The sequence below is a fragment of the Peromyscus maniculatus genome, chromosome 12 (assembly GCF_049852395.1).
Source record: "Peromyscus maniculatus bairdii isolate BWxNUB_F1_BW_parent chromosome 12, HU_Pman_BW_mat_3.1, whole genome shotgun sequence".
NCBI lineage: Eukaryota > Metazoa > Chordata > Mammalia > Rodentia > Cricetidae > Peromyscus > Peromyscus maniculatus.
The window spans coordinates 4,807,989-4,835,505 of NC_134863.1; the positions used below are offsets into that span (position 1 = coordinate 4,807,989).

Genomic DNA, 27,517 nt, shown 5'->3' on the forward strand with positions numbered 1-27,517 from the left:
CAGACAATCTCCAGCTGCAGATGACTTTTAAGTGTATGATTTAAATAATTCATCATAATTTGGTATACTGTCAACATTAAATTACAGTTACTTTGGAGTATATTTATTCATGCAAAAATTACTTCTTCATGTACAGGTGTCTTAGTGACTTTTCTATTGCTGTGCAGCCACTACGACCAAGGCAACTTATTGAAGGGGTTATCGGGGTCTTAGTTTCAGAAGGTGAGTCCATGGCCATCATAGTGGGAAGCATGGCATCAGACGGGCAGGCAAGGCCCTGAGGCAGTAGCTGGTAGCTTACACCTTGATCCATAAGCATGAGGTAGTGATGGGGTGGAGGGAGAGGTGGGGGCACCAGCCTCCAGTGACACACCTCCTCCAACAAGGCCACACCTCCTAATCCTTCCCAAATAGTCCCACCAACCGAGGGCCAAGTATTCAAATATACGAGCCTATGGGTCCATTCTCATTCAAACCACTACAAAGTTTCTTCACTGTAATTTTAAGTTATTCAGATCTGAATTCACGCCGGGCAGTGGTGGTGCACGCCTTTAATCCCAGGACTCGGGAGGCAGAGGCAGGGGGATCTTTGTGAGTTCGAGGCCAGCCTGATCTACAGAGCGAGATCCAGGAAAGGCACAAAGCTACATAGAGAAATCCTGTCTTGAAAAAAACCAAAAAACAACAGATCTGAATTCACTACTTCAGAGCTTATCATGGCCCGAGAAGATAAAAAGAATGTATGCCAGATGCTTCAACGACATATAGATAGATAGATAGATAGATAGATAGATAGATAGATAGATAGATAGATAGATAGATAGATAGATGACACTGCATGGAATGTAACTGTAAAAGCGCCAGCCTTTCTGCAGCGGCATAGTGTAAGAAACCCTGCTTTAGGAAGGTGTCATTCCTCTTATTCGTGCTGCAAGCTAAGAATTTTGACACTGCCAGGGGCTGGGGAGACGGCGCAGTGGGTCAAGGACCTGCTGAGCGAGCGCGAGTTCAACTCCCAACACCCTTTTCTTTTCCATTCTCCAGTTGCAGACTGTTGCTGGAGTTTACAGCTTGTCTGTGGGGTGGGGCTTCTTTTAAGCTCTAATAAAATTGTCCTTGTGCTCCATGTGTGTCCATTCTTAAATTATTTTATGAATGAAGCTAAGAACCCCAAAGGGAAGCTGGATTTCCGCTGTATGGTTCTCCTGCAGTCCCCAGGGTGGAGGACAACAGTCCGGCCAGCGTCCGGCCTCCAGCGGCCTGCCGAGTCCGCGCACACTCCGTGCTGGCCGGACCCGCTCCTTTAAAACACCGGGATGCAGGGGTCAGGGCGTGCACCTCCGAGGTCAGGTCCCTCCGGGAGCCCAGCGAGCCCCAGCTGCCCCCCACTGCCCCCGCCCCGACCAAGCGCGTCCAGCAGCCTCTGGAGGGGAGGGGCGGGTCCTTCCGAGCGTGACGCACGGCGCGGAGAGCCCACACTTACCGCAGGGGCGGGGCGCGTGCGTCATCCGCGCCGGAGATTGACGTCAGGGGGCGGGGCTCGCCGGCGCGTCCGGGAGAGGCGGACTGGGGGCCGGCGGGTGGCCGGGTATGGACCGCTACGCGGGCGCCGGGGATGAGGCTGCGGACCGGGCCCGGCAGCAGGAGCGGCACTACCAGCTGCTGTCAGCGCTGCAGAGCCTGGTCAAGGAACTGCCCAGGTTCGGGGCCGGGCCAGGGGCCGTCGGCCAGGGGCGGGGGGCGTGGACCAGGGGCCGGGCGGCCGGGGGGACCGGGGACCGAGGACCCGGGGGGCCGGGGACGGGGCCCGGAAGCTGGGGGCGGGGAGCGGGGTGGGAGGCGGGGACGGAGGGTCGGGGCCAGGAGCAGGAACCGGGGTCCGGGGCGGGGGCTGGGACGGGGGGCGGGGGCGGGGGGCGTGGACCAGGGGCCGGGCGGCTGGGGGGGCCGGGGGCCGGGGAGCGGAGCCCGAGGACCGAGGGGGTGGGCGGGCGGGAGGCCGGGAACGGGGGTGGGAGGCGGGGACGGAGGCTGGGGACGGGGGCCCGGGTTGGGGGTCGGAGCGGAGGCAGGGGCGGGGGCCCGGGTTGGGGGTCGGAGCGGAGGCAGGGGCGGGGGCCCGGGTTGGGGGTCGGAGCGGAGGCAGGGGCGGGGGCCCGGGTTGGGGGTCGGAGCGGAGGCAGGGGCGGGGGCCCGGGTTGGGGGTCGGAGCGGAGGCAGGGGCGGGGGCCCGGGTTGGGGGTCGGAGCGGAGGCAGGGGCGGGGGCCCGGGTTGGGGGTCGGAGCGGAGGCAGGAGCCGGGGCTGGGGCCGCGCTCACCCGGCGGTCTGCCCGCAGCTCCTTTCAGCAGCGCCTGTCCTACACCACGCTCAGCGACTTGGCCCTGGCGCTGCTCGACGGCACTGTGTTCGAGATCGTGCAGGGGCTTCTGGAGATCCAGCACCTCACCGAGAAGAGCCTGTATAACCAGCGGCTGCGGCTGCAGAACGAACACCGAGGTGTGTGTGTTGGGAGGGGGGCCTTCCCAGGGCGTCTCCGGTCGCAGGAGCCTCGGGTGGTGCAGAGCCCGTCTATGCTTGCCCTTTTAGCCCGCTGCTCAGAAACTTCTTAGTTGCGGTCCCCAGGTCCCCGCATTCTCCTAGGCAGGATGGGCCGTGCTGCTTGTAGGTCTGTTGACAGGTCTGTCGTACCAGTTAGATAGCCCGTTATTCGTAGCACCTTCCCGTTGGAGTCTCAGGCGTGATCGGTTTCTGGTGTCCGAAATTATACTAGGCTGCTCCCGTTGTTCCATCAGGTCTCCCTCCCATTTTATTGGCTCCGAGCTTGACTCGGTTCACACATTGTAGGGAAGTTGAGGGACTAGTGTGACTGTCCCCGTGCTCTCCACTAATACTTCGCCATAGATCTTTGGGCTTTGTTATTACTTTGGATTTTGATACTGAGGACTGAACCCAGGGCCTCACACATGCTAATCAAGTTCTCTATATTGAGTTATATTTACATGCAGACATTCCCAGCCTTTCTGGGACAGGTCGTGTCTGTGTGCTGCCAGACAGGAGTTCCCCCATTAGAAATGTGTGTTGGATTTTGTTAAAACCTTTCCAGTTCCTATGGAGATGATCCGGTGGCTTTTCTGTTACTACAGTGAGTGACAATGATTTCTAAATTCCTGACATGAACTGCATCCTGGGAATCCATCCTGTATAGCCATGATGTATTTTTCTTTTATGTATGTTGTTTTTTAAATTGTGTGTAGGTTTATGTGTAGTGTTCATGTGGGTGTGTACATGTGTATGTGTGCACTTGTGTGCCCATGCATGTGGAGGCCAGAGGTAGGCTGATGTCCTAGTTAGGGTTACTATTGCTGTGATGAAACACCATGACCAAAAGCCACCCGAGGAAAGGGTTTGTCTTACACTTCAACGTCACTGTTGATCATCGAAGGAAGTCAGGGCAGGTCTTGGAGACAGGAGCAGATGCAGAGGCCATGGAGGGGTGCTGCTTATTGGCTTGCTCCCCATGGTTTGTTTGATCTGCTTTCTTACAGAACCCAGAACCACCAGGTTCTGGTGGCACCAGAGATGGCACCATCCACAATGGGGTTCGCCCTCCCCCATCAATCACTAATTAAGAAAATGCCCTACAGGCTTGCCCACAGCCCAGTCCTATGAAGACATTGCCTTAATCAAGGCTTCCTTCTCTCAGATGACTTTAGCTTATGTCAAATTGACATAAAACTAAAGCCGGGTGGTGGTGCACGCCTTTAATCCCAGCACTTGGGAGGCAGAGGCAGGCAGATGTCTGTGAGTTCGAGGCCAGCCTGGGCTACAGAGTGAGTTCCAGGAAAGGTGCAAAGCTACACAGAGAAACCCTGTCTTGGAACTAACCACACGGCAACGCATGTCTTCCTGTTTCTCTCCACCTTATTTGTTGACACCAAACCTGGAGCTCACTGATTGGATCCTGGGGCTGGCCATTGACCTATAGGGAGCAGCCTGTCCCTGCCTCCCCAGTGCTGAGCCTACAGAGCACGCTGCTGTGCCCAGCTCTTGACATGGGGGCTCATGATACTGACTGAGTCACTTCCCATCTTGGTCTGTTGAATTTGATTCATGAGAATCTTAGGGGTTTTGCCTTATTCCTGATAGACAACAACCTTTTAATTTTTTGTAATATTTTTGTGGGTATGAAGGTAATGCTTGCCTCAGAATGTTTTGAGAAGTCTCTTCAGTTTTCCAAGAGTTTTATTTCCTCACCAAATGTTGGAGTGGCTGTGTCTTTTTGTTAATGTTTTGGTAGAGGTATATGGTGTATCTAGTTCGTAAGTACATGACTCAGTTCATTATTTTCTTTTCTCTCTTGGTTTACTAAGACAGTGTAGTCTAGAACTGGCAGTCCTCCTGCCTCAGCGTCCCCAGTGCTGGGATGCCAAGTCTGGGCCAGGCCCTGCTTTGCTCAGTTTTCAGTGTCCTGACTGCCTTGTGTGACCAGCAGGAGGCTTTGCCTGGCTCCTTCTCTTACATCCATCATTCTTCCAGCACTTTCCTTCCGGTACCAGAAAGGAAAGACCTCCACTCTTACTTTTAATTGTTCTCCCCTGACTTGATCTGGAATTGGCCATTATTCTGCAGAGCCCTTTTATCTGGGATGTTTTTGGTACCTGCCTCAAGCCTTTGCCATTTGTCTTTCAGAAAGCTTGGCCCAGGCTCTGGTGCACCTGGCAGTGCAAGCCTCCGCTGCCTTCAGCCAGATCCAGAAGGTGGTGGCGGGATGGGCACCTTGTTTCCCTTGCTCATTACCATGCCCAGGCCCCTCCTGAGCGAGCGGCCAGAATGGAATCTGGGAATTGACCTGGGACTTTTAGCGGTGTGCATGTGCCCGTTCCCACAAGCCCTGTGTCTACCTCATGTTCCCTGCAACCAGATAATTAGGCAGTCTCTCTCTTGTCCTTGTGTTGATAGACTTATATTGAGGTGCCCCTCATTTTCAAACAACAATACATGGTATCATTGAAGTATGTACAAAATGCTGAGAACGAGGGCACTGTAGAGGCTATCAGACTCAAGGAGCCTCCCTGAAGAGAGCTGCCTGTGAATCTCTTCTAGGAGTAGGAGGTTTTGAGTTTCCTCAGGGCCGGCCAGCCACACTCCCATTTTATGTGCAGACTGGTGTGGTATGTTCCATTTTGTGATGGCAATTCCTCATCATCCCATGTCCTATCTGTCAGTGTTCCCATCAGGGCATGTACAGTTTGTACATGTCCATACATGTGGCACAGTTGATCAGGGACCAGGTACTTAGCCTGCTGGTAGAGGGTCAAACAGACTTCCCAGTGCAGACCCCTGTTGGCTCACAGTATGAGCCTGTGCACACCTCTGCTGGCTGCTGGGCAGCGTCTGCTGGGCTCACCTATAGGGCAGCACCAAGCTTGATTTGACACGGCACTACTGGCAGACAGAGCCCCTTCCTTCTCTTATGGGCTTCTGGCTCTAATACTTCAGTAGGTGTCCTTGGGTGATGTCCTGTGAATGGTGTTCAGGATAGCACAGTTAGAACTGTGCCGCCTGACTCCAGCGACCGCCTGCCTCAGGCACCTGTGTGCCTCCTGTCCCTGCCCTGGGTGTTCTGAGCTCTGAGGTCATTGCCATCCCTGCCTAACCTGCAGCCCTCTCTTAGCACCCTGGAGGTGGAGGACTTCTTAGACTAGGCCTTCTTAGACTAGGCCTCTAACCCAGCTCCCGCTGCCAGCTCTCAGCTGCCCCCTCTTCCCAACACCTCTCTTGCTGACAACTCTCTTTCCCTCCTAGTGCTCAGGCAGGCTCTGAGGCAGAAGCATCTGGAAGCCCAGCAGACCTGCCGGCCCCACAACTTGCCAGTACTCCAGGCAGCTCAGCAGCGCGAGCTGGAGGTAGGAACTGGGACGGGATAGCTGGTCCTGGCTCAGTGGAGGGCTGAGGGTGGTTCAGAAGCTGAGCTCATGGCTTGCTGGAGGCTTGGAGAGGTCCAGCTCATGGCTTCTCCCATGGGGCCTGACATACCCTAGCTGAGGAGTCACCGCCCATCTGTCACTCCCGGTCCTCCCAATGAGCGTCTCTGTGGACTGGAGCCTAATGAGCAGCCAGGAGACCGAGTCAGGGTGCTGAAGCCAGTGGCTGGGTGGCCAGAGCAGCCAGGAGACTGAGTCAGGGTGCTGAAGCCAGTGGCTGGATGGCCACAGCAGTCAGGAGACCGAGTCAGGGTGCTGAAGCCAGTGGCTGGGTGGCCAGAGCAGCCAGGAGAGGAGCCGGGTCAGCTGTAGACCCACGGGACGTCAACAAGCCATGGTGTTAGGGTGGTGGCCCCAGGGGGCTGGGACTGCTGGGTAGCCTCTGCTAAGCCACAAGCAAGGATGCCGTGGCCCTGGAACCAGAACCGCCATGGGTGGGCAGGGTAGCCAGGAGGGAGGAGCAGGCGGGGATGTCTGAGGCATCCCTGGGGGGAAGCCCCGGCAGGAGCCACCCTCACTCAAGCCATGGCAGGCCATGGAGCATCGAATCCGGGAGGAGCAGCAGGCCATGGACCGCAAGATTGTCCTGGAACTGGACCGGAAGGTTGCTGACCAGCAGAGCACACTGGAGAAGGCAGGGGTAGCTGGTTTCTACGTGACCACGAATCCTCAGGTCAGCACCTAGGCCAGCCCTGCCGAAGCCTGTATCCCTGGCCCCTGAAGGTTCGGTTCTACCTGGAGCTCGTTTTGTTTGTATTTATTTACACTTTGGCGGGACAAGGTCTGCTGTACTGCTCAGGCTGGCCTTGAACCTGGAGTCCTCCTGCCTTGGCTTCTAAGCATGGGATTACAGACATATGTCAATACACCCGGTCCCTGGAGTCTTGGCACATTGGTTCTTCATGAAGCTTAGAGTTAGTGGTGGGCAGAGATGAGGTGGAAGGCCCTGGGAAGGACGTGGAGGTAATGCCCACCTGTCCAGCCTTGCAGAGGCTTCCACCTACCTCCTGCATGCTAGCTTCCCGTGGCCACTCTAAGGAAGCCAGTCAGAGACTGCTGTCCTAGGTGCCAAGGCCCAGATTCTCCCTCTGCCTGGCCATAGCCACCTTCCCCTTAGCCTTACTACCTGACGTCTTCTAGGCCCTTGTATGTCTTAGGCCAAGACGAAAGGGCACGGGGTGTCGGGCTGGCCCTTACAGGGCCTCTCTTACATCCCAGGAGCTGACGCTGCAGATGAACCTGTTGGAACTCATCAGGAAGCTACAGCAGAGAGACTGCCAGGTGGGGAAGGCAGCCCTGTGACCAGGAGGGCCCTGCTGTCCTCCACTGCCTGGGATGGCTGGTAACAGGTGTATCTTTGTGATTAGATGCTGACTGCACCTGCTGCTGTCCTCGGTCCAGATTTGGGGGAGGGGTCCAAGCAACAGGAATGGTATCTGGAGAAGGTCCCATGACTGAACATTGAGTAGGGTGTGGGTTCTAGTGCCTCCCCTCTGGGCACACCCACATTCCCTCCAGGCTTGGCTTCTGCTTGTTCTGGAGTGGCCCCAGCTTGACAGCCCCAGCTCTGGGTAGAAGAAGCTCCAGAACCCAAGCCCTGTGTGGCCTAGAAAAATAAAGACTCCAGCACATGGTTTGTGTCTGTGCTAGCAAGGATCCTCTCCTAGTGACTCTTGCCATGCCGGAGCCAGCAGAGAGGCAGAGACCATGGGCAGTGGCCTTCCGAGATACCCAGTCAAGCCCTTATATGCCTCTCATTGTCAAGAACCCACCTCCGAACTGCTGAGGAAAACTGGAGAGCTTAGCAGGAGGTGGGGGACCTGCCGCAGAGCCAGCTAGGGTTGAGTTTCTGGAGTGAAGGGCGCAGAGGGCCAGGAGGCGAGGGGAGCTGGGCCTTGCATCTGTGTGCTGCCTGCCCTCAGCCACAGCCTGGAATGCAAGCGGCTGGCTAGGTGTCACTGCAGCCAGACACATGTCCCTCCCCAGTGTCTGGATTGGAGTGGCCTCTGGAACTCCAGGGAATATTCCATCCAGGCCAGCCCCTCTGCTGCTCAGAGCTGACTTCATGTGCAGGCACTAACAGAAAGGCGATGGTTCTCAGTACAGCATGATTTATTGACTAAACAGGCTTCTGCCCTCCGCCCACCACGGGGTCTTGGAAGGTGGGTTAGACCCTGGCAGGTATTCTGGACTGGGGCTCTGCAGCCTGCGGAGGTGATGAGTGCCCACTGGGAATAGTGGGTCAGCTCCCAGTGACTCTGGCCAACCCCATACCTGAGTGTCTGCCCCTGGAGGTGCAGGATGTCCCGGGGGCAGCCCCCACCTCAGCACCTCAAAGACTTGGATCTAAGAAGGTGAACCCTGTTGGGGTAGGTTAGGCTAAGGAATCCCAGCCCACCCAAAGCTGTGCCCTGCCTGAGGCCCCAGAGCTAACAGGTTGAGTGGAGTAGGTGTGGGCATGGTTCCTGCGGTGACTAGGCCGGGTGGTGGAAGAGGTTGCCAGTGCGCAGGCGCCTGCGGAGCTCCTGCCAGAGCAGCTGCCTCTCTCGCTGGGCCCTTGTCATGATGCTGCTGTTCTCCAGGGCACGGCGGGACAGGTAGGGCAGCACCTCCATCACAGGACCGTAGGGTACATATTTGTACACGGGAAATCCTGCCTGGCCTGCACACACACAGCTATGAAGGCCCACGCTCACGGTGTGCCTCCCGCCCCCCTGCACACACCCAGGACAACCCAGCTCACCTAGTGGGAAGCTAATTTGGTCGCACATCCCCAGCAGCTGTCCGAAGCTCACCTGGCCATCATCAGGATGCAGGCCTAACTCCTCCATCCTGGAAGGGGCCGTGCTGGTGAGGACCCACCCCAGGACACAGGCACCCTGATGTAGCTCTGAGCCCCTCTTCACCCACATTCCAGCCTGTCTCCAGTGGGCTGGGGCAGGGACCCGGGAGAGCCAGGGCAACTTGCTTTTCCCATCCCACTGCCTCCGACCCCTTCTCCACCTCCAGTGCCCCTATAGTGCTCTGAGCCTTGGCTCTAGTGACGGGCACGTCATTCTCCCTTGCTGGCCGCACAGCTCTCGTTTGGTCTGAATGGAAAGCAGAGATGTACTATGGCTATCACATGCTATCAACACGTTGACTCAAAAAATAAAATCATTTGTAACTTGCCTACTAGAAAATCCAGTCATGACTATGGATTACATTGTACTACACGTATGTGTGCTTAGTGTTCATGCGTGTACATGCACGTGACCAGAGGACCACTTGGGTATTGTTCCTCAGGAGCCATCCATTGATTTTTGAGACAGTCTCCCAGGGCTCACCACTTTGACTGTTCCTGTGTCTGGCTCCCCAGTGCTGGGGTTACCAGTTCTTACCCCACACCGGCTTTCTTACGTGGGCTCTGTGAATCAAGCCACAGTCCACGTGCTCACAAGTCGAGTCACTTGTGCTCGACTGGAAGGTGGGGCAGCTGTCCCCGCAGGATCTGACTGCGCATTCCTAGTTTAAATGTCTGCGCGGTGATAACTACCTCATCTCCAGCTTCCTAGCTCCAGGCGGCACATTGAGCACATCCCAGGACACAGGACCCTGGGTCTCTCTGCACCCTATTCATGGCAAGGCCTGGGATTTCCATCCCTTCCCCTAACATTCAGTTGTTCCCATCATCTCAGTCCTGACCCTGCCCCAGGCTGGCTGGAGCATGGGAGAGCCCTGCAGGTGGGAGTCACCCCCACCCACTGCCCAGCCCAACCTCTCAGCTTCATTGCTTCTTTAGGAAGCCCCACAGGGTGGCCCAGCCTGGGTGTAGGCTAGCCCACTGTGCTCTGCAGCCTGGGTGTAGGGTTAGCCCACTGTGCCGTGGAGCCTGAGCCTGACTCCTGGGCTGACTCAGCAAGACCACTGTACAGGGTCTACCAGATTTTTTGCATCCAAATCCAGAAACATGGAGATGGGGGATGGGGGCTATTGGGGCCCTGGTAATTACGGAAAATGTACCAGACTCTCTAAGACTTCACCTATTTCTGTATTTGACTTGTTAGAACTCTACCAAAGTTGCACTCCTTGGGATAAGTATTCAAAGAAAAAAAGATTACATTAAATTCCAGCGCGGTTTAAAATGCTACAGGAAACTTGGTAAACACGAGGCCACACTTGGCCAGGCTCCCCAGGCCCGGGATCTACCCCTGGATCTGTCTCTCAGCCGTTTTTTGTCACCTAACAAAATTTAGTTTTGAACTTGATAATTGGTGTTTCAAAAACTAGAGTAGCTAGGAACCTCCTGGAGGGTAAGGTCAGGAATGACGGACAAGCCTGGTGCCTGTCGGCATCTATAGGCTGCAGCTGTGTCCGCTCATTCCACACGTTACCACCCTCCCCCACCCAGACACTCTGCACACCTAACAGGTCGCGTGTGTTCCCTCAGCCTGGTACCACCTGCCACCCACAAGCCACCGAGAAGCCCCCAAGTCCGGCTGGCAGAACCCACCTGCGGAGTGTGAAGCTTACTGTGTCTTCATTGTGGGAAGCCACCATCACCTCTGCCCTGGGGTTGCGCTTCAGCTCCTCCAGGACGTAGTTCAGGCACCTGGGACAGGGACAGCCCCACCTAAGCTTGGCGCCAGGCCAACCACCCCCTGAACCCTTGTGGCTCTGCAGGCCATGGTTGCAGCTGCGGCCAGGGCGAGAGCCTCAGAAACGAGGGCCTCCCTAGCTGGTGATTGTGAAACCTTCCTGCCTGGAAGGAGGGAGGCTCCTAAGATTCAAGAAGATAAGGACATCTGCATAGGAACTCACTGCTCAGTGCAGGAAACCCGGACAGTTAGATTGACAAGCCCCTCCCACGGTTAGAAAAGCATAAAAGCCGTAAGTGTAAGCGGGGCGGAGACTCCGTGGAGCTGTCTGCAGGGTGGTTGGGGGCTCCAGGGATGCAGCTTCTGTTGAATTGTCCTCTCTGCTGGGGTGAGTGAGGGTTTCACTGATGCCACTGCGTGAGTCACCCCAGTCATGTGACGCCCATATATTCCACTGGTTAACCACACTAGATTTGGATGGTACCAATCCGTCCTTGGTGTTCCTATCAGGGGAATCATTAGTTCACATCTCCCCAGCAGTCGGATCCTACCAGGGCTGAACTGTGGCTTGGCTTCTGGGCAGGGACCCTATAGCACACTCGTGGAGGCCTCAGGTAGGGTGGGTGTCCCTGAGCACCAGACACGCGCTCTCTGACCCAAGAGGTCAGTTTCTAGGAACATCCCCCAGCTGTGCTTACAGCAGGAGGGCAGGATGGTCAATGAGTCCAGGACCATACCCGGAAAAGGCCATGGGCCTGAACATACCCTGGGTGTCCTGTCCTGGCAACTGCTGAAATAGGAGATGGAGTCATTAAGAGGCAAGGGGCAGAGGGCAGCGTGTGCAGCGTAAACATTGGCATGTGGCACTGCCTGATGTGCAGCGACTCTTGAAATGGAACAGGAAGGAGCCGGGACCCAAGGTTTGCAATAAGCAAGCACAGCCTGGGGGAGGGGGGCGTGAAGCCGGACTGCATGCACTGGCAACACAGGTTATGTGGGTAAGTGGTCACATGCTGTTTGAGTTCATTGAGACGCTGGTCCTCGAAGTGGGGTTGCCCCCACACTCCAGATCACAGCGTATTCTGTCTGAAGTCCACACTCACACCCCCCCATTACATCAGGCTAGCCCCTTGGTTCTGTCACCATGAGAGAAACGAGCACTGGGGACATCTTTAACAGCTAGATGTCAAAAATCCAAAAGTTGACATTGTTGATCTCACAAAATGTTTCCAGTAGGAAGGCAAAAAGCTGGTCCTTCAGAGCAGACGGCTGTCCGGGACTCCCCACCAGGAGCCCCAGCACCCCTGTCTGTCTGGGTGGGGCTACCCCGCACCCCTGTCTGTCTGGGTGGGGCTTCCCCGGCACCCCTGTCTGTCTGGGTGGAGCTTCCCCGGCACCCCTGTCTGTCTGGGTGGGGCTACCCCGGCACCCCTGTCTGTCCGGGTGGGGCCACCCCGCACCCCTGCTGGCTGTGGGCACTACTCCAGCTGTGTGCTTGACCTTATGGGCCCACGACTTGGTAATGTTCACTATCTGCTGCTTCTTTCCGTTAATCCTTTTGCTTGCCGTACGCTTAATAAACCACCCAGAACTGAAGCACAGCTAGCCTAGATCATTCTCCATAACATCCAGAACAACTGCACAGGAGGCCCCAGTCAGAACCGGCAGAGAGAACGGGTGTGCCACTGCCCCTGACTGCCATGCTGAGCTGAAAAGCTGACAGGTTGAGCCTGCCACTCGGGGCAAGCCAGGCACCTGGGATGGATCTCTTTCCCCTCACCTCCTCCCCTCTCTCATCCAAGCATGACTTTGAACTACTGCTCTTCCTGCTTCTCCTCCCAAGTGCTGGGATTAAAGGTGTCCACAGTCAATCAGACCTGGTTTATGTGGTGCTGGGGTTCAAACCCAGGGCTTCAGGCATGTTAGGCAAGCACCCTGCTACATGCGCTGTATCAGTTGTTTCAAGTGTCAGCAGAAGCCAACTGGGGGCAGAGGCCAGTACTTATCCATATTCAAGAGGAAAAATCTGATGTTTTGGAAAAAGGGTGACCGTAGCAGAAATAGCACCTCTGCCCTCCGGAAACTGGCTCTGCCTGAATGGGGCCACCACACTCGGGGCCAAGGTTCTCTTGCATCGTTCCAAGAAGGCACAGAAGGCCCTCTCACCTGTGGTACATGGCATTGGTGGCCTCGTATGTAGGGTTGACGGGGTCCTCATAGCCGATCTCCACAGCCCTGGCACGCTCTTGGGCCATGTATGCACCACGTACCAGCTTGGCCCCAAAACACCAGCCCTCACGGCGAGCCAGTTCCATATCCATGGTCACATTGTCATAGGCATCCTGCAAGGCCAAGCTCAAAAGTCACAGGGAGCCCCACTGGTCAGAGCACCGGGACTACCTGCTTCATGTGTGTCTCAGCTTAAAGCGCCCAGGCCGGCCAGGGGTTACCTGAGGGACGCGCCCCTCAAAGGATGTGGGAGACAGATGTGGATGAAGCTGGGCCTCCAACCTCCAACCCCAAAGAAAGGTGACAGACAGTGGGGCCATCTAAGCCTCCTCTGTGTAGCCTGAGATGGCCCTGTGGGTGCCAACCCAGATGCCTGGAGTTACTGTGTATTTCAGAGTCACCTTGGCAAGTTAGGAGCAAATTGCCACCTGTCTGGGACTGCCCCCATACACACCATGTCCTCTTGGTGCCCAGCAACTTAGGAACCTCAGGCTGCCGGGCTCGACTTGGGGTTTTTCTGGGCTCCCAGGTCTACTTCAGCCCTGTCAATCTTCCTGGGGAGTCTGGTGATTTTTTTCAGATTTTTTGTTTGTTTGTTTGTTTGTTTTGGTTTTTCGAGACAGGGTTTCTCTGTGTAGCTTTGCACCTTTCCTGGAACTCACTTGGTAGCCCAGGCTGGCCTCGAACTCACAGAGATCCGCCTGCCTCTGCCTCCCGAGTGCTGGGATTAAAGGCGTGCGCCACCACCGCCCGGCGATTTTTTCAGACTCTTAAGAGGGTCCTGTGCTAATAATGGCAGTCAGCTATGAGTCTTCCGAGGAGCCCAGGAACATCCTCGCCCTCTGTCCTCACGCACTTTTACTTGCATTTTGTTAGTACTGTGGGAAGGTGGTCTGCAGGGCACCGTCCTGCACATGTGGGAGTGAAGGGAAACTTAGAGAGAAGTTGGCTCTCTCCATTCACCACCTCAGGTTGGCAGGCGTGCAGAGCAAGTGTTTTCACTGCGTCATCTTGCCAGACCACACGCACACTCTTGGCTGGGTCCTGGACAGGGTCCCAGGGATCTTGTTTCCTCCTTTGCAACCGGCACCAACCCAACCTCTCCTGCAAGCCCAGGTGCCCCACTGGGCAGGGCCTGTTTCCTCCACAGTTGAACTCAGTCTAGGGTGAGTAGCCTGCGCATTCCTTTACCTGTGCTGCTCTGGCCTCTGCACAAAGCAGGCCCGTCAGATACTGCATGGCGCCCTAGAAAGGCAGATCCCTGCGAGGTGGTGGGTCATACCACCTGGGAGAGGTCTCAGCCCCGCAGTCAGGCACTGGAAACAGGCAGGGAGATAGGGAGGCGGGAGGTGGATGGCTGTACCTTGAGGTAGCACTGGAATGTGTTGAAGATGAGCGGCTTATCCACATTGAACCTGCGCTGCATCTCCAGGGCGAGGCGGCTGATGGCCGGCTGGAAGTAGCTCTGCTCAGCATCTATCATCAGCCGCACGCCTGCATCTCTGGCTTTCTGAGAGGCACACAGGGAGGAAGAACCTATGGTTGAAGGTTGATGCCTTCCCTCTGCTCAGGTGCTGGGGCCCTAATGCTCTGTGTCCCCCACCACTACCACACACACACACACACACACACACACACACACTGGCAGGGCTGTTCACATCTTGGCCAGCACATCCATCCTCCCCTACGCCCCCCCCATACACACACAACGAGTCGATCACACCTTGGCCAGCACATCCATCCTCCTCCCACCACCCACCCCACCCCACACACACAGCTGCTCACACCTTGGCCAGCACGTCCATCCTCCTCCCCAACACACACACACACACACACACACACACCCGCTCACACCTTGGCCAGCACATCCATCCTCCCCAACACACACACACACACACACACACACCCGCTCACACCTTGGCCAGCACATCCATCCTACACACACACACATACACGCACACACGCACACACCCGCTCACACCTTGGCCAGCACGTCCATCCTCTGCAGCATCCTCTTCATCTGCTGCTCCTCCTCCTCCGTGAACCGGGACAGCAGGGGCTCTAGCTGGCCTGTCTGAGGGTTACAGCAGAAGTCAGGCCACTGTGGGCCACAGTGCTCCACCTGAGGCGAGTCACACTGGAGCAGTGCTCTCCTGCCCACTCTCCTGCCCTGTCAGGGACCAGAGAGGCCGCCTCTCAGTACCTTGCCTTAAACCAGTTAGATACAATGACAAAATGGCCCAAGCTGAGAGCCAGCCCACTCACTGTCCTACACGTGAGGAAAGCTGTTACCGTGTAAGCCGCACCAGGCCTAGGCCTGTGTCCCCAGGAGTTTATTTCTATGGCTCCCTTCAATCCTGAGATCAGTAGGGAACCATGCAAAAAAAAAAAAAAAAAAAAAAAAAAAAAAAAAAAAAAAGCAGAGGAAGAGAACCTTGACCCCAATCAACCAGAAGGCCCCATGGGGATAGAAAAGTCTTGAGAGGAGGAGCCATTGGCTATGCGTTACTACTAACTTGCAGCCTGAGACCAAAATGTGGCTTTCAAGGAGCCAAGCAGGTCATTGGTGGGCTGGTGAGAACTGGCAGGATGCACCAGAAACTCCAGGCACCACAGCTCTGCCCCTCCCCCTGCAGCCCCAGCCCAGGATGCTCCTGCAATGCTAATAAGCCATCCGTTCACTGATCCCAGCAGCACACTGAGCACAAACAGCATGTGCCAGAGTCTGTCGGTGACCTTGGGGCGGAGACGTCATGAACACGCTGAGGTTCCAGGACAGTGGCTCAAAGTTTGGTGTGGGCCCTCGGTCTCGGGGGCTAGAGACACAACAGAATAAACGCCTGAAGGTCCCGTGGCTGCTACTGCTGTTCCTCCTTCAGAACCCAGAGCAGGGGTGTTCCACACACCACTTCCCCGAATTCAGGCCACACCAGCAACTCTCTTTGCCAGGCTGAACTTGGCGTGACTTCTAAGGCCATGCTGCAAAAGTCAATGCAGCTTCTGCCTGGCCTTCATCTCAGGGGACACTCACTCTGGGAACCCAGCCACCATGTTTGGAAGAAAGCCCAGGTGACGGTCAGCACCACCTTCCGCACGTGAGCAGAGTACCTCCATGACCTGGCCCTGCCTGCCACCCTCTGAGTCCAAGTGACTAGGAGACCCCAGATGAGAACTACCCAGTTGGACCCTGTTCAGCCCTAAAGACTTGTGGTGACCCAACACACCAGACTAGGTGGGCTGGGGAAGACCCTCTCAAGACACCCATCCTCTCCTTGTGTGTAGAGGTCCACTGAGCACTGTGGACACTGCGTTTGTCTTTGTGGTAGGGTCAGAAAGAATGGCACCTCGATCACAGTGAGTCCCCTGGGTGGGCAGACATATGGAATTGGGGGATACCTGCACATTGGGGACCACCAGGTGCCTGGAGAGCTGGGTCCTGCTGTCAATGAGGCTGTTCCAGTCCAGCAAGTCCACAGTGCTGAGGGATGAGGTACATCAGCAGAGCAAGCGGCCAGGAATTCTGGGTCCAACCACCTGGCTTTGCCCCCAAGCACTAGGGTTGTTTGGGGGTCTGACACACACCAGCCCATTCCTCAAATGACTACTTCCAAACTCAGCCTTCACAAAGCCCACCCCAGTGTTTGATTTTAAAGACTAAATACTTCTCTCGATTAAAAAAAAAAAAATTAAAACCAAATCATGGCCACTTTTCCAATGTGTCAGTATCAGTAAAAACAAAGTATACAGAAAATTCGACGGCCAGGTCAGGCTAGAGGAAGAGCCATCAGCGTAAGGCTAGGCAGGATGCAGATGTCACTTCAGGAGGCTGGAGATGCCAATGGGCAGGGCTAGCCAAGGCCACCTGAGAGCCAGCATTCTGACTTGACTTGGGACTCCTGGTGACATGAGTCCCAGCCTCTGTCCCTAAGGATGGGACATGGGGTGCTGACTTCACCCGCCAGTGTGGCTCTTAGGAAGATGCTCTGGGACCCGGGTTGTTTTCTAAGTCTTGTGCCCATGCTGCCTGTGCCCCAGGACTCCCAGCTCACTATCCGCTCCTGTCAGTAATTTCAGGAAGCAGTAGTACCCTGACACTGTCATTCCCAGGGCTCATCCTTTCCTGGAAGGTGACCAGGAACAGAAACCGCTGGGGCTCCGCTGAGACCGTGACTGTGCCGGGGTGGATGTCAGCTCTTACCCAGACACTCCCAGCGTCTCTGGTGTGAACCACCCCTTGATCTCGGCCCTGGACGCGATGCCCATCTTCGCGATGCTTTCCTTGGGAATGGAGAAGGCAGAGGCAGTTGCCGTCTCTCAGTCCGTTAACACCCATCCCCACCTCCACTCTGAGAGTGAGTGTCATATCATCTATGACAACAGGACTCATTTCAGGGTCATTTCTGTTCCTGGTGGCCGTGGTACCTTTCCTATCTTTGCCGTTTCCCACATCAGCTCTCTGCTGAGCCAACTCCCTACCCCCCCCCCCCATACACTCTGTAGACAGTGGAGCCGTCCAGAGTTCCCACCACAGCACTGTTCCCCCCTTTCTCCCCTCCACTGCCCCGGCTACACCCCCAAACATCTCCCAGACCCCACCTTAGACCACTGTAGGTTCCAGGGGAAGGGGAAGGGCTGCTCACCTGGAGCACCGTCACCTCCAGCTTTGTGTCCACAGCAGCACGCCCAGACTGCCCCTGCTCTGCGGCCATTTGATGAAAGAACCGTCTCCACCTGGTCAGCACATCTGAGAACTGCAGCTGCCAGTGCAGGTGTGAGCCCCACTGCAGCCAGTGCCCAGCTCCTCCATCCAGTCCTGGGGCCCCCTCTGTAGCCCCAGATCGCAGCTACCAATCTGAGCCTCTCGGTGCACCTATCAGCCCCAGGTCTCAAAGCCTCTGCAGATCAAATGTGCCACCACTTACCAGAAACTGCGGTCTCCCCAGTGCAGTGAGCTTAATGGCTGCGAAACCACCGTCACTGGCTCCACCTGTCAGAAGCCAAAGGAAGAACCATGAGTGTCTCCAAGGAGACGGATGACTGAGTCAGAGGGGCCAAGTACACCTTGCAGTTCCCTGGTCTTTAAAACCAGCCCCGTAGCCAGCTCCTACACATAGTGATACCCAGTCTCCTAAATGCCCTTGCACATGGCTGCTCCAAGGACCGTGCTACAGAGGTGGGGAGGGCTGATGCCACAGCCTTTGAACTGCAAGAAGACACCAGGCAAAGAAGCCCGAGAGATCTGTACTGCTGGCGGCCTCCTTGGCTGTTTCTTCTTATGCCTTCAGCACTGTAGGCCATCCATGTATGGGCCACAGAGCACAGAAATGCCAAGTGGAACAGGGACTGCACAGAACCCCAGGGGGAACAGTCAGGACAAGCAGATGCCTCTCACCAAAATGCCAAGACGCCAGAGTGCAGTGGTCACACAGGCCACCGTGAGGCAGCTGCTTACTAGTGTCACACCCTGCGGGGTGCAATGCATTTGAAGGTGTGGGGCCCACTACCACACGAGCAGGACCCCGGGAACCCGAGGGCTCAGTGGCCCCATGGCCTAACTGGTCTTCCCATCCTCAATCCTCTTATAAGGAGGAGGAGCTGCAGTCACGGAGGCTGGGTCATCAGCTCCCAGATCTGACCCTCAACCTGAGGGGTGCGGATTCCAGAACTCAGTGTCAGGACACCATACGCAGGGGCAGGCCCAGGGTCAGGAACATGCACAGGAACATGGGCGTGTCAGGGGTCCCCCAGGAGCTGTCAGGGGTCCCCCAGGAGCTGTCAGGACTCTCCACTGCAGCCCTGACCTCCTCCACAAGGCTCTGCCGAGCAGCTAGCAAGTGGGGGGCCCCACCTGAGGCCTCGATGGTTTGCAGTAAATTCTCCATGTAGTTGTCGCACTTGGCTTCGTTGGCATAGAAATAGGTGCGGGCACAGATGACTCCATCTCTGCGGTCTCCAAAGGCAGGGTGGACCTGATACTGCTTCTCCCTCTTATTTGTGCCTGGGAAGGTAGAGACATGGCCTTTTTAGAGATGCCATCCTGGTTCAGAACTCCCTCTTCAATGTCCTGCCCATCCCAGCCCAGGCCAACATCCCAGAGCTGCAACCCTCCAGATGGCCTGCTGAAGGCCAAGGTGACTGAGCCTCCCAGAACTGTTAAAAATACCAGGAGCCTGTATCTCACTAGGAGCCCTCAGGTGGGTCGGGTACAGAGCCAGGACCACCGCTCTGGCCACGGGATGCAGTCTCTGGCTTTGTCTCCTGGGCCACCAGACTGTGTGCTGGCGTGAGGAGAGTGCCCATTCCTACACTCACCGCTGCTGTCTCTCTCTGCTTCAGAAGTGCATGACCTGCAGGACAGAGGAGGAGGCGAAGGTCAGGGCACCAGGAGGCAGCTGAGCCTTGGACTAGACCATGAACCTGACGGAAGACTGGCTCAAGGAAACAGACCAACTTGAGTTAACCCAGCCCTTCCTCAGGCCTGGCATGACCACCTGGGCCAGAGAGAGGATGCCCAGGCTGCCTGTGGGTAGAGCCTTCCTTACTGATGAGGCCAGGCAAGGAGAGGAACAGGGGCCACCCTGTATAAGGGCTCCTCCATTCCAGCAACAATGCCCCTTGCTCTGGACTGCACTCCTAACATTTAAGGTCTCCAGATAGAGTCCCACATACCCTGGCTACTCCCACCCTATGGCCCCAGCCTCTACTAAGGCACTTAGGCTTATTTTCCAAATAGTGACCAGAAATTTTCTTAGAAGATGTAAATGAGACCTTAATATCGCCTCACTGGAAACCTCCCTGGTCCCCATCCCTCGGGGACATCAAGTCCTCCACAGGGCAGGGTGCCGAGGCACATCACAGGGCAGAACACTGCTCCTTCCCTAGCTCTCTCCAGCAGGCCTTCCATCAGTGAGCCTCGGCCATCAAGGAACCTCACTACTCGGCAAATCTGGGCCACCAAGCAACGTGCCGAGAAGCCTTGTCCTGGGCCCTCCTCTCAAGTCCCAGGACCCTAATTCAGACGTTTTGAGCCAGAAACTATGGGGGGGGGGCAGGCCATGTTCTTGGGTGCCTGGGGCTCCCCACAAGCCCCTCAGCCCACAAGGCCACAGCCCAGGGGACAGAAGCTAGGCAGACAGCTACTGCTCCATCTACCCCATGCTGACAAGATGTAACAAGAAAGAGGGTGAAATGTCATTTGTAACAGTGTTCTGAGTCTCTAATGAGGAGGCAGACAGTCCCCATGCGTCACCTTCCCTCAGAGACAGACAGCCAAGGTCCCCGGAGGATATGGGTTCCATAAGAGCAGTGTCAGGTCAACCAGACAAAAGTCCCCAGGGCTATCAGTGCAGGGAGGCGGGCGCAGGGAATCCCCTGAGCAGAAACCCTGTCAAGGAACGAGCCTGGGCTGCTCAATGACCCCCGATGGGAGGTTGGTTATAAAGCCCCACGGCCCGGAGTTTAGATGGTCTGGTCTCCACGCTTTCTGTGCCTTTTTCCATTAGCTAGGGACAGGCCTCGTCTCCGGGTCTGTAGAGCTGCTCACTTCTGGCCAGGTGCAACCAGTGGGCCCTGTAAGATGTGGAGATTGCCAGCCCCCCGTTACAGACTCAGGGCACCGTCAGAGTGGCATCTCACCCTCTTGTTAGTACTTTGAAGGCACAGACACCAGCCGCAGAGCGGGACCCACATCCCCGCCACTTGTTGGCACTGGAGGGTGGGCACTGTTGGGTCAGGAAAGGTCTATTTCTGATGTCCCGGAGCCCAAGCAAAGCTCCCGTGGGACAAGCAGCCATGACAGGCTGAGCAGCCAATGGACATGCACAGACAGGCAGGAAGGGCGGGCCTGCCACCCAACCTCACAGCAAGGCCGCTTGGGTGAGAGCACTCAGTGCTCACGCTATCTAGGCTGAGGCCGAGGAATCCACTTAGTTATTCAACAGCAGCCTCAGTAAAGGCCTGCAACCAAATCCTGAGGTTCACAGGGGATGCAGGGGCTGGGTCACCCCGCCTTCAGAATGGCCAATCACTAAGCAGTGGCTGGGCTCCCAGGCTGAGGCCAGGCTCGGACATTCTGTTCTCTGGGCCAGCAGCCTCACATGACTGCCTTTCCCCGGCCCCTCCTGTTAGCCACCTGGGGAGGAGCAGGGTAGAGTCAACGGCCTGACAAGGCCCATCCTGAGCTTCACGTGTGGAACGACCGCAGCCAGAGACCTAGGACCCCAAACCCAAGCAAGGGCCTCTTAGGGAGGGTGCAGGCCTCCAGAGAGTCAGCTGCCACCCCGGGGGCAGAATAAGGCCACTCTGTCCTGCTGCCAAGGGGGCAGTCTGTGAGCTGTGCTTTCTACTCGTGGCCGGGGGAAAGTTCCTGGGGCAAGCTGGTGCCAGCAGGGTACTCCAGGCTGCCTGTCACAACACACACACCGCTGCCTGCTACAATTCTACTGGCCATGAGTGTCGGCTGGGCCCAGTCTGCAAAGCTCTGCACCCTGCAGGCACAGCCATCTGCAGATTAGGAAACTATCTGAGGACTAGTTGGAACCTGCAGGTCCAGTCAGCGAGGCGGGAATCCTTGGAAAGAGAGATTGTAGATTGTAGCAGAGCAGGAAGCCAGGCACCACCAAATGTTTCTGTGAATGGCTAAGTCTCAGCCTTAGAGGCCACACACTTACACCACTCTGCCCTTGCAAGTTGCAAAGGCAATCTGAATTTTAAATAGTTTTGTATCACAAAATATAGTTCTTGACCTGATAGTTTTCAACCACTCAAAATGTAAAACTGCAGCCTCAGTGCTACGTGATGAGCTGGACATGCCAAGGGCCAGTTTGCAGATCTATCGCTCAGCCCTCTTCTGGTACAGGCTCACAAAAGCACAGTGCTCTGGTCTGCAGGAAAGAAGAACTCTAGCTAGGCACAGCCCATGAGGGCTGCTGGCAATCAGGCCAAAGGCTCTCCAAGTCTTGGCCACCACCTAGCTGAGGCCCCCACAGCCTGGTGCACCTCAGGGTTACATCTGTGCCTTATAACTCCAGAATGGCAGGCCTTACTCCATCTCCTTGCGCTCCGCCTCCTCATGGCTCAGATCTTCCTCCAATCCATAGTCCAGTATGGAGCCAACACCGAAGGCTTTGTTGTGCTGGATCAGAGGCCTGATAGACTCCTGGTCCTCGCCAGCCACAAACTGGCCATAGACGGTCATCTTCATTAGTCTGTCGAACATCCTCTGCCCCAGAAGCTTCCTGGTAACGTGGAACAACTGAAAGGCAAAGGGAAGCAGCTGTCTGACCATCTGTCTGTCCATCTGACCATCTGTCTGTCCATCCTGGCAAGGCCGCCGCTGACTCCTCCGGTTTGACCCCAGTTCCACACTGTGCGTGGTTTTGTTGTTTGTTTGTTTGTTTGTTTTGTTTTTCGAGACAGGGTTTCTCCGTGTAGTTTTGGTGCCTGTCCTGGATCTTGCTCTGTAGACCAGGCTGGCCTCCAACTCACCGAAATCTGCCTGGCTCTGCCTCCTGAGTGCTGGGATTAAAGGTGTGCACCACCTCCACCCGGCCTTGTGTGTGTTATAGAGACCACTTGAAGCAGTCCTGATCCAGGGCAGCATGGGAGAGGTTGCACCACTTCTCAAGCTACTGGTTCTATGAAACTCTGAGCACATTGCTCCCCTAAGGACTCTGCCCCAAGGGGGCTGGCTCATGGAGCACCCCAGGACACCAGGGTTGCCTGATCACCCCTTGGTGGGGAACAGGGGATCCAGTCAATCTCCCAGGGACCCATTTTTGCGACATTTAGTGGTCTTGGGGGTGGTACAGAGGTAACTCTCTAGAATGATCTCTCTCACGATGCTTTGTTCTCTCGTTCTAACCCACCAGAACAGGGCTTGGTGTGAGGCCCTCCAACGTGGCTACACACAGAATTCAAATGGAGAGAGAGAGGTCTGTCTGTCTACAGGACACCGTGAAATGGGAGTGCACTCCACAGTCTCATCCAGGGCTGACCAGCTATGCTGACGGATGCGCCCTCACAAAGATGGCTGCATGCAACCAGCCACGTCTTCTGTCATATCTCACTCCATCTCACATTACTGTAAGCATTCCTTACGCCTGAGGAAAAAAAGGGAAGGAAGCAGACAAGAGAGATGCCCAAGAGGAAGAAGCAACAAGGTCACTCCTCACGTAGTTAGGGCAGAGGTAGAAGCCCGAGTCTACTCCTGCCCACCCAACTCAGCTCCAAGAAAGGAAAAGCCTGGGGTTCCCCAAGCCCCGAACCCCTTTCTATGTGGGGAGCTCACTCTTAGTCTAAACGTTCACAAGTCAAACACCTTCCCCATCAGGCCCTGCCACTCTGTGATGGGCTCCATGGAGACACCCCAGACAGCACCTCATGCAGTCCCATTCAGGACCTGGGGTGACTTCTGCATTGTTCTTTTATCAAGAGTTATAATCTCTGATTCAAAAAAAAATTCCTGACATACTTTCCATGGGAGGTGATAGATGAGGGGATGGCCACCTATGACAATCACATGCTTTCTTACCCTGGTCACTGAGAATGGTGGAGACACACACACACACACACAACATTAAAGCAAAAAAAATGGACAGCACCTGAGGAAGCACACCCAAGTGTGTCCTTGGGCTCCCATACATGCACGTGCACTCACACACACAAAGAAAAGTCTCAAACGATGTCCAGGAAATGATGACAATAAAACCAATTCTCTCCTCCGGCCCCAGAGAACCACCGCAATTTGCACCCAATCTCTTCAGCTTAGGCTCACGGTCAAAAAGCGATAGCCTGCCAGGGGTGGTGGCACAATCCAGGAGGCAGAAGCAGGTGGATCTCTGCGAGTTCAAGGCCAGCCTGGTCGACAGAGCGAGATCCAGGACAGCCAGGGCTACACAGAGAAACCCTGTCTTGATGTCAGTAGGCTGCTTCACGGTCCCCAACAAGGCTCCAAACCCAGGCAGCATTCCAATCTCAGGTCCTTGGCCCACGGCTCCTCGGAACAAGTCTGGTTGCCCACTACCCCAGCTAGAGTCTCACAGCTGCAAGGCCCGGGTCGACTGTCCTCAGTCTGGCCCGTCAGTCTAGGATCTGGTAAGCCGATCTTAGGCTCGGGGCCCGGCTTTGAACACCATTTCCTTCAGCACCAGGCACTGAGGCCACTAGCGGTGACAGCAGCACAGATCTCCCAGAGAGGCTCCCAGGGTACCGGCTGGACAGGTGGAGCCCGGGTGGGGGTGGGGTTTGCTGCTTCCTCTAGGAAGCCATAGCACATGCCTGAGCACTACCCAGAGCAGGCCCCAGAGAGCCAGAGGAGATGGCATGCCCCACTCCTGGTCACCCACAGTACCCTGACTGGCATAGAGGTGCAGGACTCACCCTCCTCAGAACCAACCCTCAGGATCTAGGGGGGAAGCACAAACCACCGCTCAACTTGGTCCAGTTCCTGCTCTGCACAGAGACCCAGTGGCTAACCACTGTAAGTCACTCCTGCCCAGCTTGCGCCATCCTCCCTCCGGGCTGAAGATCCCTTCCAGCTGCCGGCTACATGCTGAGACTCCACAAAGTCCTTGACACTTGCTGCCCCCAGCTGGGGCTCCTCTTCCTGTGTTCCCAGCTCCCCTACCAGGCGTTAATTCCGCGTCATGGCCCTGCCCACCATTAAAGCCGTTCTTCCTAGGGATCCCGGCAGCACTTCAGTTCCATCTTGTGGGGTATGACTCACCTCCTACCTGCTGTGGCCTCAGCTAAGGGCAGCTCCAGCTCCTCCAGTCTCCCCGGAGGAGTCACTTCCAGATCTGTATCCTTACAAACATCACCGGGTCACCTAGAGATAACTAACTTACACTAACCTTTCAAGACTGGCTGAAGCGGTATTCTGCTTTCCCCAAAGGCCCTCACATTTCTCAAAGTTACCATGTTGCAGTTTAAAGTTGCATGTTTCCTAGTCTCTGAGAACCTCCAGCTTTTACACTGCATTCCAGTGTGTGCCAGATAGAGATGAGTTACCCTCGGGCCAGTAATCAGAGCACTTGGGAGGCGGAGGCAGAAGGATCAGAAGTTTCTGAATCTAGGCTCTTCGACTGTATTTACAATACATTTAAACATAAGAAACAAAATGTTGGGAGTTTGTCCCATTTCCCAAAACTGTTCGGAGTAGCCGTGTTTGGGAGCGGCGGGTCACACTTGTGGAATTCTGGGATCCTAGCCTCGATAAGCCCTTCAAGCTGGCCAAACCTGGGAGCTGCATGGAGGACAGCAGACTCATCATGGGTGACGGCTGCATTCCTACACACCGTACATATTTTAAACACTATCGGCCCTTCTTCCTAATTGGTAGTGACTGCGAGTAGGAAACTTCACAAAGTCCGGCAACACGCAGGAAACGGCCGTCTTCCTTGCCTGCCCAGCTTCAGGCCATGCCTGAGTGACTCTGCCTGACACTTCCGAACTCGGTAACCCGCTGGCCGCGCCGATGTCCCGCGCGGCCCCTGCCCACCTGGCCACCCCCCCCCCCCCCGCGCGCACCTGCTCGTGGTGCACCAGCAGCACCCGCGACGCACACAGGCGCAGCACTAGCAGGTTGCGCACCAGTTCCCAGCTCCTCCGACTGCGGTACGCCTCTTGCGTGTTGCTGAAGTCGACGACTGGCACGGGCCGCCGCACAGCCTCGGCTGCTCCCCATGCCCGCACAGCCCCTGGGCTCGCGGCGGGCTGCGCACGTGGTGCCGCCGAGCGCAGCAGGAAGACGCGCCTCAGAGCCATGGCGGAGCCAACACGCGCGCCCGGGAGGCTTAAGTACGCTCGGCCAGCCACGCCCCCTGAGGCCACGCCCATTCCCGGAAGCCCCACCCACCACCCAGTGGCTCCGCTCCCATTTTAAGAAGCTTTGTCCGGCTCTGCAACCCCCTCCATCTCCCCTGGAGTCCTTCCCTGGCGTCCTGGTTTGGCGAGCTTCCCGTGGCTGACCACGCCTCCCCAGGCCGCAAACACTCCTCCTCCTGAGCCCACCCCCACTTCTACCCCCAAGACCCCGCCCCTTGGGAAACCGGGACAGTTAGCTCTGGGATTTAGCTCTGGGATTATCCTGTCCCTAGGCTGGCCAGGTAGGTCCAGAGTCCACTGGTCAGTACCATGACACCCTGGCACACCCGGTCCTCCGTTCCCAAGTAGCGGGGACTCACAGCTCAGGCCTGGCCTGAAGAATTCTGTCCCAGAAGGTGGTCCTCTCCCACCACTGCACCCTGCCTAAAATGCTGTCTTAAGAGCTGCCCTTTCCTGGTTTGTTTGGTTGTCTGTTTGATTTTTGCCCTTTAGACCGACTTCCTTGCCTCGGGGTAAGCAAGGGACCCCAGGCTCCTCTGTGAACCCTTGGAACTCTAGTGATTCCTCCCTCCCTTACCTCTCCACGCCCGCCGGGTACCAGCAGCAGCAGACGTCACCTACAGATCCTGGCTGCCTCTCCCTTGCACACACTTCCCTGTCACTCACTCCATGTTTCCCCTCTGGTATCCCATCCTCCTGCAGAGACCTAGTCTGGTCGTGGGTGGCAATATGACCCCCAGGACATCCCCTACGGGCTTGGCCCTGCCTTTCCTACACCTCTGAAGGAATTTTTTTGGAGCCGTGGGCCCTCCTGTCTGTCTGAGACTGGATATTTAGAGCTGCGTGATTCTTGATGGTGGGGACTGTCCTGTGCACTGCAAAATGTTTGTCACCATCTTTGGCCTCAGATGGCAGTTACACACACACACACACACACACACACACACACACACACACACTTGAAATAACCTAAAACATCTCCGATATTGCCAGATGCCCCTGGAAAGCATAATTCCCACTTGTCTTGGCTGAAGACAACTTCCTGAGACAGGACCCAGGTTTTTCCTGCTGGAACCTAATGAAACCTAAGGGGGAAAAGCAGAGCACATCAGAGGCATCAAAGCCCAGAGGCAGGAAGTCAGGAGTACCCTATGGCAGCTCAGGAACTTGACTAATAGGGAGCAGGATACCCTTGGAAACGCCGCCATGACCATCCACCCATCCTCCTTCTGGTCTAACCCACGCTCGCCGCACTCCCCCACCGCACCTCCACCCCCCCCCCCCCCCCCCCCGATCTTTTGGTCAGCCCCAGTCTGTTGCATGTGGCTGTGGGACATCCACCCCTCCTGCTGTGCTCCCTGTGTGTGTCCCCACCCCCCCACCCCACCCCACCCCCCACCCTCCGCCTTCATCCTCCTGAGGCTCTGGAGGCTCTGCCATGCCCCATTTGCTAGCCACTGCTGCATTCCAGCTGACACTTCATGTGGCTTTGTTGAGAGAAGGAAGGACAGAGTGCTATAGAATATCTTGTCATGGGCTCTAGGTGTCTGGCTCATCCTCCAGGCCCTGTCCTAGAATCTGAGTCGTGCTGGACCACACCTGGCCCTCACTCCGCACCTGAGGGCCGAGTGGCTGATTTACACAGTTGGGACCTTCTTTGAGCACAGCTAAGGCTTAGACCCATGTATAGCAGAATTTTTAAAAGTTCTTATTAATAAAATCAAACCCGAGGCCAGTTATTGGGGTCCATGCTGGTAGATCAGAGAGACAGAACAAACCACAGCTATCTCACCTCACCAGTTCCTCAGCTGGTCCTGTTTCCTCAGACTGGAAGCTTCTGTGTCCTCATCCAGAATGAATCTCAGCTGAACTGTGCTGCTCGAAAGCCTGAAGCTTAACC

At 56.1% G+C, this 27,517-nt stretch overlaps 2 protein-coding genes across 10 annotated transcripts; one reads left to right on the top strand and one right to left on the bottom strand.

The window, feature by feature from the left end:
- The first annotated feature begins 1,527 nt into the window (after positions 1-1,527).
- Positions 1,528-9,172, top strand: LOC102928376 (DiGeorge syndrome critical region gene 6 like). 7 transcript variants are annotated; one of them, XM_042259008.1, is made up of 6 exons: positions 1,528-1,700; positions 2,338-2,498; positions 5,808-5,908; positions 6,483-6,659; positions 7,205-7,267; positions 7,354-9,172. In XM_042259008.1, the coding sequence occupies exons 1-6, from the start codon at positions 1,591-1,593 to the stop codon at positions 7,438-7,440; spliced, it is 699 nt and encodes a 232-aa protein (XP_042114942.1). In that variant the 5' UTR covers positions 1,528-1,590; the 3' UTR covers positions 7,441-9,172. The 7 variants fall into 7 exon arrangements, with proteins under 7 accessions (XP_042114942.1, XP_076404574.1, XP_076404571.1 ...); XM_076548456.1 differs by having other exon boundaries at positions 1,529-1,700; positions 6,510-6,659; XM_042259009.2 differs by having other exon boundaries at positions 1,533-1,700; positions 6,519-6,659.
- On the bottom strand, positions 8,081-25,723 carry Prodh (proline dehydrogenase 1). Of its 3 annotated transcripts, none has more exons than XM_006994477.4 (14): positions 25,321-25,723; positions 21,837-22,045; positions 19,105-19,139; positions 18,641-18,790; positions 17,715-17,779; positions 17,433-17,549; positions 16,991-17,070; positions 16,189-16,270; positions 14,774-14,866; positions 14,156-14,302; positions 12,730-12,905; positions 10,479-10,577; positions 8,730-8,818; positions 8,081-8,648 (listed from the first exon to the last, which is right to left on the bottom strand). In XM_006994477.4, the coding sequence occupies exons 1-14, from the start codon at positions 25,627-25,629 to the stop codon at positions 8,461-8,463; spliced, it is 1,839 nt and encodes a 612-aa protein (XP_006994539.2). In that variant the 5' UTR covers positions 25,630-25,723; the 3' UTR covers positions 8,081-8,460. The 3 variants fall into 3 exon arrangements, with proteins under 3 accessions (XP_006994539.2, XP_076404570.1, XP_015843421.1); XM_076548455.1 differs by lacking the exon at positions 25,321-25,723 and adding an exon at positions 24,518-25,267; XM_015987935.3 differs by having other exon boundaries at positions 8,081-8,818; positions 25,321-25,572.
- Positions 25,724-27,517: the final 1,794 nt, after the last annotated feature.

Excerpts from the sequence above, each read along its gene's own strand:
- LOC102928376 (XM_042259008.1), top strand. The coding sequence starts at position 1,591 with ATGGACCGCTACGCGGGCGCCGGGGATGAGGCTGCGGACCGGGCCCGG. Across the intron at positions 2,499-5,807 it reads GCTGCAGAACGAACACCGAG|TGCTCAGGCAGGCTCTGAGG; the intron begins GTGTGTGTGTTG and ends TTTCCCTCCTAG. Across the intron at positions 7,268-7,353 it reads TACAGCAGAGAGACTGCCAG|ATGCTGACTGCACCTGCTGC; the intron begins GTGGGGAAGGCA and ends CTTTGTGATTAG.
- Prodh (XM_015987935.3), bottom strand. The coding sequence starts at position 25,557 with ATGGCTCTGAGGCGCGTCTTCCTGCTGCGCTCGGCGGCACCACGTGCG. Across the intron at positions 17,550-17,714 it reads TGGGGAGACCGCAGTTTCTG|CTGCAGTTCTCAGATGTGCT; the intron begins GTAAGTGGTGGC and ends CTGCACTGGCAG. Across the intron at positions 12,906-14,155 it reads CATTCCAGTGCTACCTCAAG|GATGCCTATGACAATGTGAC; the intron begins GTACAGCCATCC and ends TTGGCCTTGCAG.